The sequence below is a fragment of the Micromys minutus genome (genome assembly GCF_963924665.1).
Source record: "Micromys minutus genome assembly, chromosome: 15".
Classification (NCBI taxonomy): Eukaryota; Metazoa; Chordata; class Mammalia; order Rodentia; family Muridae; genus Micromys; species Micromys minutus.
The window spans coordinates 53,595,483-53,609,085 of NC_137984.1; the positions used below are offsets into that span (position 1 = coordinate 53,595,483).

At 35.1% G+C, this 13,603-nt stretch overlaps 1 protein-coding gene across 3 annotated transcripts in view; it reads right to left on the reverse strand.

The window, feature by feature from the left end:
• NBEA (neurobeachin) overlaps nucleotides 1-13,603 on the reverse strand; it is a gene marked incomplete at its 5' end in the record, with an annotated part of 531,924 nt that overhangs the window by 410,559 nt on the left and 107,762 nt on the right. For all 3 annotated transcript variants that reach the window (XM_080929212.1, XM_080929210.1, XM_080929211.1), the window contains 2 exons: nucleotides 12,599-12,732; nucleotides 13,245-13,442. In XM_080929212.1, coding sequence (XP_080785338.1) covers nucleotides 12,599-12,732; nucleotides 13,245-13,442 — 332 coding nt within the window. The remainder of the gene's footprint in view (nucleotides 1-12,598; nucleotides 12,733-13,244; nucleotides 13,443-13,603) is intronic.

Consider the following 13,603-nt stretch of genomic DNA (forward strand, 5'->3'; position numbering starts at 1 on the left):
AGGGCCTGCTCACCATCTTAGTCGAGAATAATCAACTATACTCATCAACATAGAAGACTATTTAGTTACTATATATAATGATAAATTTGAATGAAAATAAACTATATTTTCCTCCCACTAAGATGTATGCAAATACAGCCTGATTTAGTTCCACTGCCTTTTCCAATTAATTTTACAAAATTAAGTAATGTAAAATATTCCTGGGTAGAATTAAGGAAGTTTTGTTATCTTTGGGTACTTTTAATATTCAAATGCAAAAGATATTGCTCTGCTTCTTATAAACAAAGTTAGGAGGAATGAATAATCTATGAATATTTCTAGAGCAATCTCATATAAAATAAATTCTAAATATTTAATTTTTATATTAAAACAGATAATATCATATCTTGGTTGGCTTTCAATAAACATCTTTTTATTAAAAATGTAACCTATGCAAAATTTAAAGATTTTTGCTGAGACCCAATACCTCTTCTCCCCCTTTAAGATGGTATATTCAATATTTTAAAACTGTACAGGCAAAATGAGTGTCAAAGTCAGAAGTAGGTTAAGTTCTAAGTAAGATTTAAGATTTACCCTTAGGAATAAAATTTTCTGACATTCTGTTTTCATCTCTTTAAGCGCCCTAATATTAAAGTATACTAAAATCTTTCTAAGACTATTAAAATTATATAAAATACCTACTACAACATGGAGCCGATGCTATGTCTGTCACCTAACATACATAGACTTCTACTCAGCTCCTCGGGAGGCCAGGCCAAGAGGATCATCGTGTTTGTGGGGTAAACAAAGTTCAATAATGACCCAAGAAACTTTGTGAGATACTGCCACAAATGTAAAAGGAGGTTGTGTTCCAGGGATATAAGAAAATGGAGAAATTCTTGCCTAGCATATGTAAGGGCCATGGCTCTAATTCCAGCACCTAAAAATTACTTTTAGTAACAGAAACAATGTATCAGAAGAGTTAAACCTCTTACACAGTTCAGAATGAAAAAGGTCTATACCAAACATTTCTAAGTGCAAATAGTTAGCAGTTTTGAACATGGTGCTCCTGAAGGCATCCCTTCAAAGGCCCCTGGGTATGCTAGGAAACACTGACAACTTCTTTAGTGCACATGATGCCACCTTACTGTGTGCACAGCAGCGTCCCACCAAAGGAAACCACTTAAAGGAGTGAGCAAATGCAACACTGGCAAAAGGAAGGACAGACAGAAGGTATGGGTGGTACATCAGATATCTTTTGCCATGAAGTGTCTACTCAGTATTTCAATGTTTTCATGTGATTTAAACATGCAACTGCTACTATTGTTACACATACTTAAAGAGACTTTGCAGAGGCTGTCTAACACTCAAGTCACTAAGCATTTATATCTTCCTTTGTTTCAGCATCCTATATTTGAAATTCAAAAGAACTCAAATTTTAAAATTTTACTACTTAGATGTACCAATGAAATAGACAAAAATGTTAAATGTATACATTGCCTGGAGAGATGGCTCATCAGTGGAGAGCACTGGTGCTCTGACAGAAGACCAGGGTTTGGTTCCCAGCACCGATATGGTGGCTTATTTGTATCTCCAGTTCCAGGGAATCTGGTACTCTCTTCTGGCCTCCATGGGCACCCACAAATTAAAATGTTCTGGTGCTCACCCTTCTGCTTTGGACTCACAGCACCTCAACATCTGTAATGTAGCAAGAATGCTTCTCTGTCACTACAGCTCTGACTTTTTAAGAAAGTCATGTAAATGAAGAATGTATGTGATCTTCCATAGTCTCTTCCAGACTTCTATGTATTACCCAAATCTGACATTCATCCCAGTAAATACGTTTATTCTAATTACTTTTAATTGATAAATATTTCATGGCAGAAACTGAAAAGTCACTTTGGGCATCCATTCATCTCAAGGGAGCACCAGGTTTCTAGTATGGCAGTATAAATAAAACGACTATAAAGATATATAGGACTGTTTGTTCATGAGCAATCTGCACTCTTTTCTCAGAAATAAAATCAAGTAGCAAGAAGCTCAATTATACATGTATACGGCTGGCTTTATACAGAATTGTAAAACTATATTCCAAAAATGTCATAGCATTTAGTAATCCCACTAATACTGGGTTCCAATTGTATGGCACATCTTTACCAGCATTGGCAGCATCAACATTTAAAAACAAAAACAAAGGCAAGCCTCTGGTCATTCTAAGTGCATAGTGCTAATTAATAACAATAGCACTATCATCTAGTCATGTTGAAAACCTTAAGCTACTCTGACACGAATGTTACTAATATGTCTAGTAATACATCTTTATTGGATTGTTTTTGTATTTCAGGGTTGACAGTGCTTTGTGTCCACTTGAAATAAACCCTTCTTCAAATAAAAAATGGCTATTATTTCTTTCAATCTGCAGCAGGCCTATGACCTGTTTAGTCAGCTCCAGTCCTTGGCCCCATAAACCCTGTCAAGCAGGAGCTCAGTCCTTCGGAGCAGATCCAATCAGGAAGTGGTTGGTGACACACACCTGTGTCACTACTAAAGCAATGGATATCTTGCCTGGTCAGGCAAATCGGGTAGGTTTTCAGGGTTATGAGAACCCACTGGCCAACAACTCCAAACATGGTAACCCTGTCCTTGCACTAGGGCTTTTATTGGATAGTTATGGTGTCTGGAAGAAGCATTTTTCCCTTTATGTATGCATTTTAGGCAGCTTTACAGAAGTAAAACGTAAAGCTTTTTCAAAATGGGACAGCCACTATGGAAATAAGCAAAGTGGCTCCTCAATAGACTAGTGGTAGACACAGCACACTGTCCATCCATCCACCAAAGAGTGGCTCCATAGGTTCATAATGCTCAGTCAGGAAGCCGTGGTACTGTGTGAAAGGATTAGGAAGTGTGCATTGTTGGCTAAAGTATGTCATTGGGAATAGGCTTTCAAATGCTGGAACCAGGCACAGTATCACTCTCTTCCTGTGGCCTGCAGATCAGGATGTAGAACTCTCACCTCCTTCTCCAGCACCGTGTCTGCCTGTCACGATGATAATGAACTGACTTTCTGAAACTTTAAGCCAGCCCTAATTAAATGCTTTCTTTTGTAAGAACTGCCATTGTCATGGCATCTCTAAGACAACCACCTTGGGCATATACCCAAAAGGCACTATAGACAACCCCAGAGATACTTGTTCATCTACATTTACTGTTGCTCCATCACCATAGGAACAGAAATACTCTAGGTGTCTATCAACTAATGAGTAGTTGATGAAAATGCTGTGCGTTTACACTGGTATATTATTCAGCTGATTAAGAGAAATGGTATTATGACATTTTCAGGTCAGTGGATGGATCTGGAAAACATGGTATTGAGTGAATAAAACCAGATGCAGAAAGAAAAGTGTTGTCTGGTCTTCTGGAGGCTGGTTGATAGACATGTACAGTATTTCCATCAACTAATGGATGATAATGAAAGCATGACACACTGCAACAACAGTTGTCACCAATTCTAATGCTAAGTTCCTTCACCTTGTCCATGCACACTGTATTTCCAAGTTCCAATCGACTGTCATCAACACAATAAGAGAAGTTTCTAATGGGATATAAAGGTAAACAATCTCTGTGTAGTTATCTAATCTCTTTCCTCTCCTAATAAAATGAATACTGGGTCCTCTAAAATATGAGTAAGACCTAAAACTCTAAATCCCTGAGTGAACTGAATTTTTTCATGTTAACAATACACCTTTCTTAAAGAAAGCCACCAAGTTTCATGTGTGATTTGACACTGCATTTCCTATCTTAACATAAGCAAGCCTTAGAAAAATCAAACACTATCCATCGATATCTTCTTCAAAGTTTTGTCCCACTTTGGTCTCTCCTGCTTTAACTGTAGTTCTGCTTTGTCTGCACATTATATTTTCCGGTACACTTGGCTCAGAAAACCACTGCCACACCAAACCTGTTTTAGTTCTTACAACACTTTGCAGAAGTTCCTGATAATACTGGATACCAAACAATTTACAGACATACACACTGATTTGTGGAGGACAAAAAACTAGATTATTTTATTAATATGTACACCATTAGTGATGACTCATGAGAACAATGTTCAATCATTACTATTTTCGCACACAACTTCGAAACAGTTTTTTTTACCCCGTCCATTACTGCTCTCAGTATATATAGATAAAAAGTAGGAAGAGCAACTTAAGCATAAATCATAAAAATCCTTCTAATGCCCAGCCAATATAAACTGGTTTTCCTCTATGGATTGCATCATCCTTACTCAAGTTTCTCCAGCTTTGGACAAAAACACAAGTAAACCAAAATCAAAACAAAACAAAACCTGACCACTTGATTAAGACAGAAAAGGGCAGCACTAACAATCCCATTTCAAAAACTTCATGCTTCTTTATGTAAATAAACTAAAGTCTGTAAGAGACACTGGGTAAGTAGTTCTTATGTGGGTCATCTGTTCTTACATGGAACAATCAAAATGTCTAGCTTTTGGCTATAATACTAATAGATGTCATGACTTCTGTTGGGGCTCCAAAGTCATTCACAATCTGTCAAAATCAAAACTAACAAGAATTCACACTTATAAAATAAAACCCTCACTGCATGTTACTCTGATGGCATGTTGATCAACTTACATAACTAACAGCTTCTCCCTCCTCTATTTGTTAAGGATATTTTCTGTAGACCCTGAGCCACGAAGGCCTTCATTGCAAATCATATTTTTTTCTAGGTACTAATAGCTCCTGGTTCCAAACAGTTTTCTATAAAAAAGTAACTGTGAATATTAATGTTGTAGCATGTTATCTTTCTGTTGTATATAACTGAGTGGTGTTGGAATTGGTGTAAGTTATCTACAGACTCCTGTATCACTTACACTGCCAGTGAGGATATTCACGACCTCCTCCGCGCTGTCCTGTCTAGCGTCACAGCACCGTGCAAGAGCACAGCAGAGTCTCTTGCTCCCATTGAGTTGTAATCCCATACCTATTGATTCTGTTTGCACTGCCCTTTCCTAGTTTTAAGTTCTGAACGTTCCTTATGTGAAACCAGGTACCAACTTTAGTAGAAATATTTTTAACTAATATTCATTTTGGCTGTTCCTATAAACAAGATTCCCCTCTAGCACTCCACCAACTGCTACAAATAGTTTTTAGATTCCCTTTATTTTATACATGAGTTGGCACACAGAATGTTGGTATACTCCAGAATTTCTTTTGAATCCCTCAGGCATTTCTGTCCTTTCTGTTGTACTTACTAGATACCCAACTGAGGCAGGTTAAAGACAAACACAAAATCATCCCATTCATTTCCTTGAAAACTAATGAATATTCATAATTTCTCTCCATGGAGAACTGCACAAAACCACAACTCTTTAAAACATGCTTTGAGTCATTCCATCCACAAAAGCTGTTCATAAAAATCATCAAGGCTCAGATTCCCAGGAACTTTGTCCATTAATGAAGGTGAATCACAAAGGAAGAATCTAAAGTGAAATATGTTTTCATCAGACTATATTAGAAATGTCAAACTAGAATCCAAAAAAACAAAAAATGTCAAGGATTCGTACAGGAATTAAGTGGACAGATACTCTATAAACATTTCTGAGATAGGAAATTGCCACAAAAATAAACTTATGTTACTATTCAATTGAGGGCTAAGCATATACCTTTTTTCTGTGTTCTTGGCAGCCATCCACCTACAAGTCTGTGTTGTGTTTTGATTTGTATTTTTTTAAAGCATAGATTCATGGTGTCAAGACAGTCCTTTTACAAGGATTCCTTTATAAATTCGGATGTCCAGTGCCAGGATCAGCACTCTGGCAGTGAATCCTCATCAACGTTCTACTGTGACTCGAGGGTCATTTGTGTTCTCTTCACAACCACACAGGCAGCATGCTAGACTGAGCAGGTAAGACCTGGCACCATGAATTTCTGCACATGAGACATTCCCTTCACAAGATCCAATGTGCACCACCTTTTATCCTTGGGTTCCTGACCACTAGCTAGTCTGCTAGAAATCTTGAGTCCTCATATTTAATTCAACCTTGCCTTCACTGTATTAAAGTGGGAACTATTAAATCTGGCGTGACCTATGTCACATCTGCTACTGCTTTAAGAGAACTGTAACCTCAAAGAATACAGTACCTCCAAACCTTTCCAGCAAGATTCTCGTCCACCTTCACCTTAACTACCTTCCCACTTCACACTGACTTACGATGAGACCTAAAGGCAGAGATTTTGCTAATCACTTGTCCATCAAAAAATTAGTGTCTCTGCCAACAGATAAGTATTGACGCCCCCATGCAAGCCCCTAAATGATACCACAAAAAAGTAATATCAAAGCAATCCTTCAAAAGCCTTCCATGTTTCTAAATCTTAGGTCATCAAGATAGCAATTCTTAATGTTACCTGAAATTACAGATATGACAGATGAACCAAAAAGGGAAAATAAAACATTTGAATTTGAAAATAACCCATATTTTTAATCTTAGATATCTGACCCTAAACTTTCAAAACATCAGTTGAGATTGGCTTCTCTGGATCAGGCAATCACTAGAAAAGCATTTTGTTGTTCTGAAGATTATACTATACAGAAAGAAGTGCTTATCAACAGATGATGAGTTTGCTCACAGATACTCAAAGTTCTCAGAAACAAGAGTATGTGCCGCTAAGATCACAAACTAAGACTCTGACATTCAGGTTCTGAAACTTCCTGAAGAAAACCTGAAAAGCATGTGAGTATTAAATGAGAAATGAGATAATTTACAGGGCCCCTCAAATCTATGAAGGATTTTAGGGAACATTTAAATGTTAATAATTACACAGTGTAAATAGATTTAACAGAATAGACTGCCAGTCATCTACTATCTCCACGTGCTTTACCCGAGTACTTTCACTTCGAAGGTAAGGTCTCCTCACCAATTCAATCATTTCTTTTTAAATAAAGGCAAACAAGCAAATGTGCCTATTAACTGCAGCAATATGTTCTTCCACAAATATACTTTAAAAACCAAGGAAATAAAATTAAATAAATTATTTCTGTAAATATTTAACAAAGTATTTAAATAAAATTCAAAATAAAATTGCTAATTATATTTTGTATTTACAACAAGAATCTCCACTAGGAGAAACCATCTTCTAGAGTCACTTGTTTTACTTCTCTGGCTTAACAGACACAACCATAAGCTATATTTTGGCTAGTTTGATTAAAAGCCCATGATACAATTCTAACAATTTATGTATTATAGTATATTCTCCTGAATTAAAAAAAATCATAAAATATTTATGTCACATTTAAGAATACAGTAAAATAAGATTAAGGTAGTTACACAGTGAAACATCTAAGTTTAAAGATAATTTCATTGCTTTATATATGACAAAAGAGCTAATTAAGTATAATTGTTGCTAAGGGAACATAAAATCAATTACAATAATAACATTGCTAAGTCAAGATAGAATTACTTAAGACAGAAACAAGAGAATTATTTAACTTTACAAAAAAACTACCAAGTCCCAATTTTCACCTTGTAAGAAGCCCTTTGAAATCCATGGTCACTGTGAAATTCTCTAAGTGTGATGATATCTTACATTCTATCATGTTATAAAACAACCTACAGTTATAATTAAAGGTAAAAGACCATTTTATCTAGGAAAAACAGGCTTATACGATTTCATTTGATTTATTACTCTGAGTTAATTTTTAACTTATAAAACATTATAGTTTAAGATACAGCTAAAATGGGATTCTGGAAGCAATCATAGGGTTCTCTATGTGGCTCTGAACTCAAAGCTTTACAATTTACATCCACTCATTTAATTTGTATGGCCCTATGAATGCTCACTTTCAATCTTTCTCATCTTCGGGGGATTACAGTTAAGTCACATAACATACGTATAATAATCAAAAATATTTTATTAGGCTATAATTTACAAGGATATTGGTTTATTTATGTTGTGCAGGAAGAGGATATTGGTGGAATGTTTGGTGATTTGACTTTGGAAAGTCTTCAATAAAGTGACAAAGGAAGTGTATTTCAGATGGAACAGAGAAGGCACAAGAATAAGTACTCAATGAATATCACACAACCTCTATCAGCACAAGGCAACCCTATGATCTGCAAGGAGTACAAAAGAGAGTCGAAGCCAAAAAAGAACATTTGCCTTTTTACCACATAACTTCTGATAAAAATGTGCAATGTACTTTTGCTTCATTAAAAAAAAAAATCAGTAACATATTGAGAAAAGATCTTTACCAACCCCACATCAGAGAGAGGCCTAATATTCAAGGTATACAAAGAACTCAAGAAGCTAGACACCAGAGAATCAAACAACCCTATTAAAAAATGGGGTACAGAGCTAAACAAAAAGTTCTCAATTGAGGAATATCATCGAATGGCTAAGAAGCATCTAAGGAAGTGCTCAACATCATTAGCCAACAGGGAAATGCAAATTAAAACAACCCTGAGATTCCACCTTACACCAACCAGAATGGCCAAGATCAAAAATTCAGATGACAGCAGATGCTGGTGAGGATGCGGAGAAAGAGGAACACTTCTCCACTGTTGGTGGAGTTGTAAACTGGTACAACCACTCCAGAAATCAGTCTGGCTATTCTTCAGAAAATTGGACATAGTACTACCTGAAGACCCAGTTATTCCACTTCTGGGCATATACCCCAGAGACGCTCCAACAATATACAACAAAGACACATGCACCACAATGTTCATAGCAGCCCTATTTTTAATAGCCAGAAGCTGGAAAGAACCCAGATGTCCTTCAGTAGATGAATGGATACAAAAATTGTGGTACATTTACACAATGGAGTACTACTCAGCTATCAGAAACAATGACTTTATGAAATTCTTAAGAAAATGGATACATCTAGAGAATATTATCCTGAGTGAGATAACCCAGTCACAAAAGAACAGACATAATATGCAGTCACTGATAATGGGATACTAACCCCAGAAAGCTCTGAACACCCCAGAAACAACTCACAGACTATATGAAGTTCAAGAAAAAAGAAAAGAAAAAACCATTATGTTTAATCTTTACATACCAAGAAAACTTTGACTATTTCCAGGTTACATCTTGTTTTGCATGTACTTTATGCTCATTGTTACTAGTAAGATTTTTAATGCACACTTTCAAACCTTTAAATAAATCAAGTACTGACAAAAATGTATGTGTCAATGCAAAAATGCTTAAAATCTGTACATTTATCTTGGTTTTTTAAAACAATGTTCAATTAAAAATTAGCTTAAAGGATTTTTTAAATGTTTAAGTCACAGTATATCAATTATGTTTTAAATGTATTTCCTAGAATGTTTAAACTGCTCTTCTTATTTCAAAGTATCTAAATTTATCTGAACCAAGATAGGATCAAAAATATTTGTATGATTTGTCTTCCATGGGAATAATTACTCGAGGTAGTTAATGACTGTAAAAGACGGAAAGTCCTGTGAATTATACAGTACATGGTCCAATTTCCTTACTGGAGGCTGATTCCTGACCAGAGCACTGCATCAAGCTACCGACTAATCTAGCACTGAACACCTTTGTAAGCACGTCAAGGAAGCCCAAGTTTCCTTAAAGGCAAACAAGACAAGTAGTTTTGAGATCTGAGTACATCAGTAAAAGGCAAGTCCAATGGCCAATTTAAGAAAATTAATCTTAAAATGTTCAGGTTTCTGAAGCTGGTGATTTTCATACTGTCATAATAACAGCAGAAACTCAAAGTTTAAGTCCTATTTCAATACTTGAGTATTTATGTAACAAGTAACATCATTAGTAGAAAAAGACCACATGTAAGAGCTATGAGCCTTAGCTACTTCATCTTAAAAACAGGATGATATACAGTGTTGAAAACACAAAAATCAAAGTATGTTTATTTAAAAAAAAAAAAAAAAAAAAAAACACTTGTCGAACAACTTAGTTCATTTACCCTCACAACAAACCCAGAGGACATAAGTGACCTGCCCTGCCTACTTTGGATTTATCTTGAGTAACTCCAACTTCATTTTATCCCAAGGTCACAGTGGTACAAACTGTGGTGTTAAAGTGCTAATAACATACTGTAAACTGCTCTAAAAGTCGATGTCAAGCTCAGGATTGGAACTCTAGACTGAGTGACCTGATAGTTCAGGAACTGAGTGATGACCTAATGATGCAACACTCAGGACAAAATAAAAACACGAAATTCATCCTGTACAAACAAGTTGCCCTCTTAGACACCAGAAATCAATTTTATCATCAGGGAGTGAGTTTAAGGTTCCATCTGCCTACACTGAACACAAACGGAGGCTACAGAACAGTAAAAAGTTTTATTACAAGGCCCTGGTTTGTACATGGAAAATAAAGCACTTCAGAATGTAACATAGAAACCAGAATAAAACTTCACTACAGCTTAGCTCAATTTCTCTTAAAAGCCACTGAAAAATGAAAAACAAATATTGTAACTTTGCCATATATTTTTTAAACCAACTTTTTCCAAAAGTATACTGAATTTTCATTGGAAAATTAAGAAGTTTTAGTTTAGTGTGATTCTTATTTAAAAGAAGTTAATACTGGCTAAAATAAAATAATATATCCTATCTTAAGATCTCATTATCTTTATGAATAATAATAAAAATAAAAAGAGAAATTCTACATTTACCCCCAAATAGCTAAATGTCTGTACTCGTTTAGTGAAAAAGAAATCCTGTGTCGTGAGTTGCCTTTAGCATCTTAGGAATAAATGGTTCTCTTGCTAACACACTATATTTTATTCTGGTCCATGTGAAAAGTGAACTTTAACATTCTGAACAGCTAGCTGACCGCACATGTTTAAAAATTGCATGCCTTAGGTATCGAGGACTTTGAAATATTAATGAAATAACAATAGGTAACAATCCAAAGGAGATACAATGGAATCCCACAGTGTCTTAGACATGGATATGCCCTGTTACTAAAAAGGACTAGAATATTTTCCTATGGCATGGTTTCTATTAGTTATGAACTAAGAACAAAATGCACATCTTTAAAAGTTGGAGAAAACTGAGATGAATCACAAAAACAAAGTATAAAATTTAAGGTCAGGATACTAAGTTTTCCACTTTCATCTCTTTGAAGAAATTAAAAACCTAAATATTAAAATAAATATAAACAATGAGTTCTGATCTCAAGAAAAAAATCCCATATATACTGATTAAAAGGCCCAACCATTATATGTGATATTAGCACTAAGATTTTATCAGATATTCATAAAGCAATACATTATTGCAATAATTTTATTTATAACAGTCCAAACTACCATCTTTTTAAATCTTCACTTAAACATACAATCTCTTCCAGGTAATAAAATTATAAATTCCAAGTAATTCTTAGGGACTGTTTAAAGAGCAAGGCATTTTTCTCTGTTTTCTCTTCATAGCATTTACCTTAATGTATAGGTTCCCTTAGGTGATAAATAAGAAAATAATTTTTATTTAAACTTAGGATTATAAAGCATAGTTTGTTTTTTGTTGTTTTACTACACTGATCTATTTTGATTTACTGGATTAAAATAAAAAAGCATTCAGTGCAAAGTAACAGCCCAAAAGGACACAACCTCAGGTTTCATTTCACACCCAAGCTATTAAGACTTTCAAATCTCCAACCTTTGTACTACAATGAAATAAAATAAAGGATAACTCATAGATGGGCATGGAACATCATAAATAAGTATTAGATTTATATTTAAATATGTTTTAGGAAATGAATCTCAATACAGAAATAATATCACTACCAATACTGTAAAGAAGTCTTACAAAGTCAACTGAGCTAATTTGAGAAAAGCATGCCTTACATTTTACTAGATCTTAAACTTTTCCCACAACCTCATTCACTAGTTTTCCATTAATTTAAAATGCAAAAACCCATTAAAAGGCAAATATGTTTGTGTATGGATTCATGAAGCCTTTATTGTTTTAGTCTAAAAAATAATGTTTGACTATATAACTCAAGCTTAAAATTCAAAGCAAAGAGGCTATATAATTCTAAAATTTATCCTCAATACTTTAGAAAATACATGAAACAGAGCTTGATATATAACACATTTTTCATACAAAGGTAAGTAATGAGAAGTAAAGATGAATTCAACCTCATTGAAGACATTTCATTTTTACCTCAATATTAACAAATCATCATTTTTGTGTCCCTCAGAAATGAAGTAAATTTAAAGAAAAATTTATGTTACTTAACATTGTTCTAATCTGAGGTCATGGTGTTGCATTATAAAATGAGTAATTGTTTAAGCTACAAGCTACATGACTTTCTGAATATACCTCACCTCAGTTGTTTAATATGGTCTGATAGGACTATGAACATTTGTTATGGCTGCTTTTCCTTTGCTGTATATCATTCACACTCTATTACAGCTTGACTTATTTCCTTCACTTTACAGAAAAATGTTTTTATGGCTGTTTTTATATTATGCATATATATAGAAATGTCTGCCTCAGTTCTAAAAACATTCTTATCAGCATTTCAGAAAAGACCAAACACTAATATATTACACGGCATGGAATACAGCGTGAAGAACCTAAGAGAACAGACTGGAATGTGGTACAGCAAAGAAAACTCACCAGACAGTTGTTTCTACTTGACTGTCATTAAGCTGTCGATTGTCCAGCTGGGCAAAAAGTGGGAAAAGTACTTGAATCCCTCCAATTGAATGGATCGCACTATGAATTGAATGGGTCACTATAGCCTTCACGTCCTACAACAAAGAAAAAATATGTGTTAAAACTCCATGACAAGGTTTTCATCACGGTTTCTCACCCTAGGCATCGCTATTTGGTTAGTGTATTCTGATATTGTAAAGGTCTCAAGACATACATGTGTCCTGTAAAAATTAAGTATTTTTGACTAGTCACTTTAAAGCTCGAATAAGCTAAGCCGTTATTCTACTCTACAAAGCTAAAATAAGTTATTCAAGAAGAAAGTATTATTATTAAATTTAAGGTCATTCAAGTAACTTTCAAGTAGGCATCTAAGACCTTCTCAAATGAGCATATTTTTTATACCTAGCAACTTCATGCTCAGGAAGTCAACAGATTTTATTTCAAAGGACACAGAAACATATGATAACAGAGGGGACTAGTTTCCAAGTAGGTCAAAAAGTCGAAGACAGAAACTTGGTTTACAAATCGCAAACCAGAGGCAGCAGAAGCATCTGCAGGTGAGCGGGGTTTGCGGTGGTGCTGGCAGTGTGGGGCAGGGCCCGCCCACCTGGAGCATCAGTGCGTGTGGCGAGTGCACAAATATGGATGCATTCTCTTTTGGCGAGGACTCCAGGCAAAGCTGCGCATCGGTGGCCTTGGCGTTGTAGGAAAAGGCAATGCTACTTGCAAGCTTCCCGTCATACAGAACCTGTTTGTGATGTTCTGCCAAATGAATATCACTCTCAGATTTAAACTTGAAGGTACTCTGTAAAAACAAAGTTTCATGAATACACGCACTACACAGCACCGCCGATGATACTGCTACTCTCACTTCAGACCTGAGTTGCTTAATCTATGAACATGAAATATTTTTAGAATAAGTTAATTTTTAGATTAACGCACACACTTAAGAACACTGCAGACCAA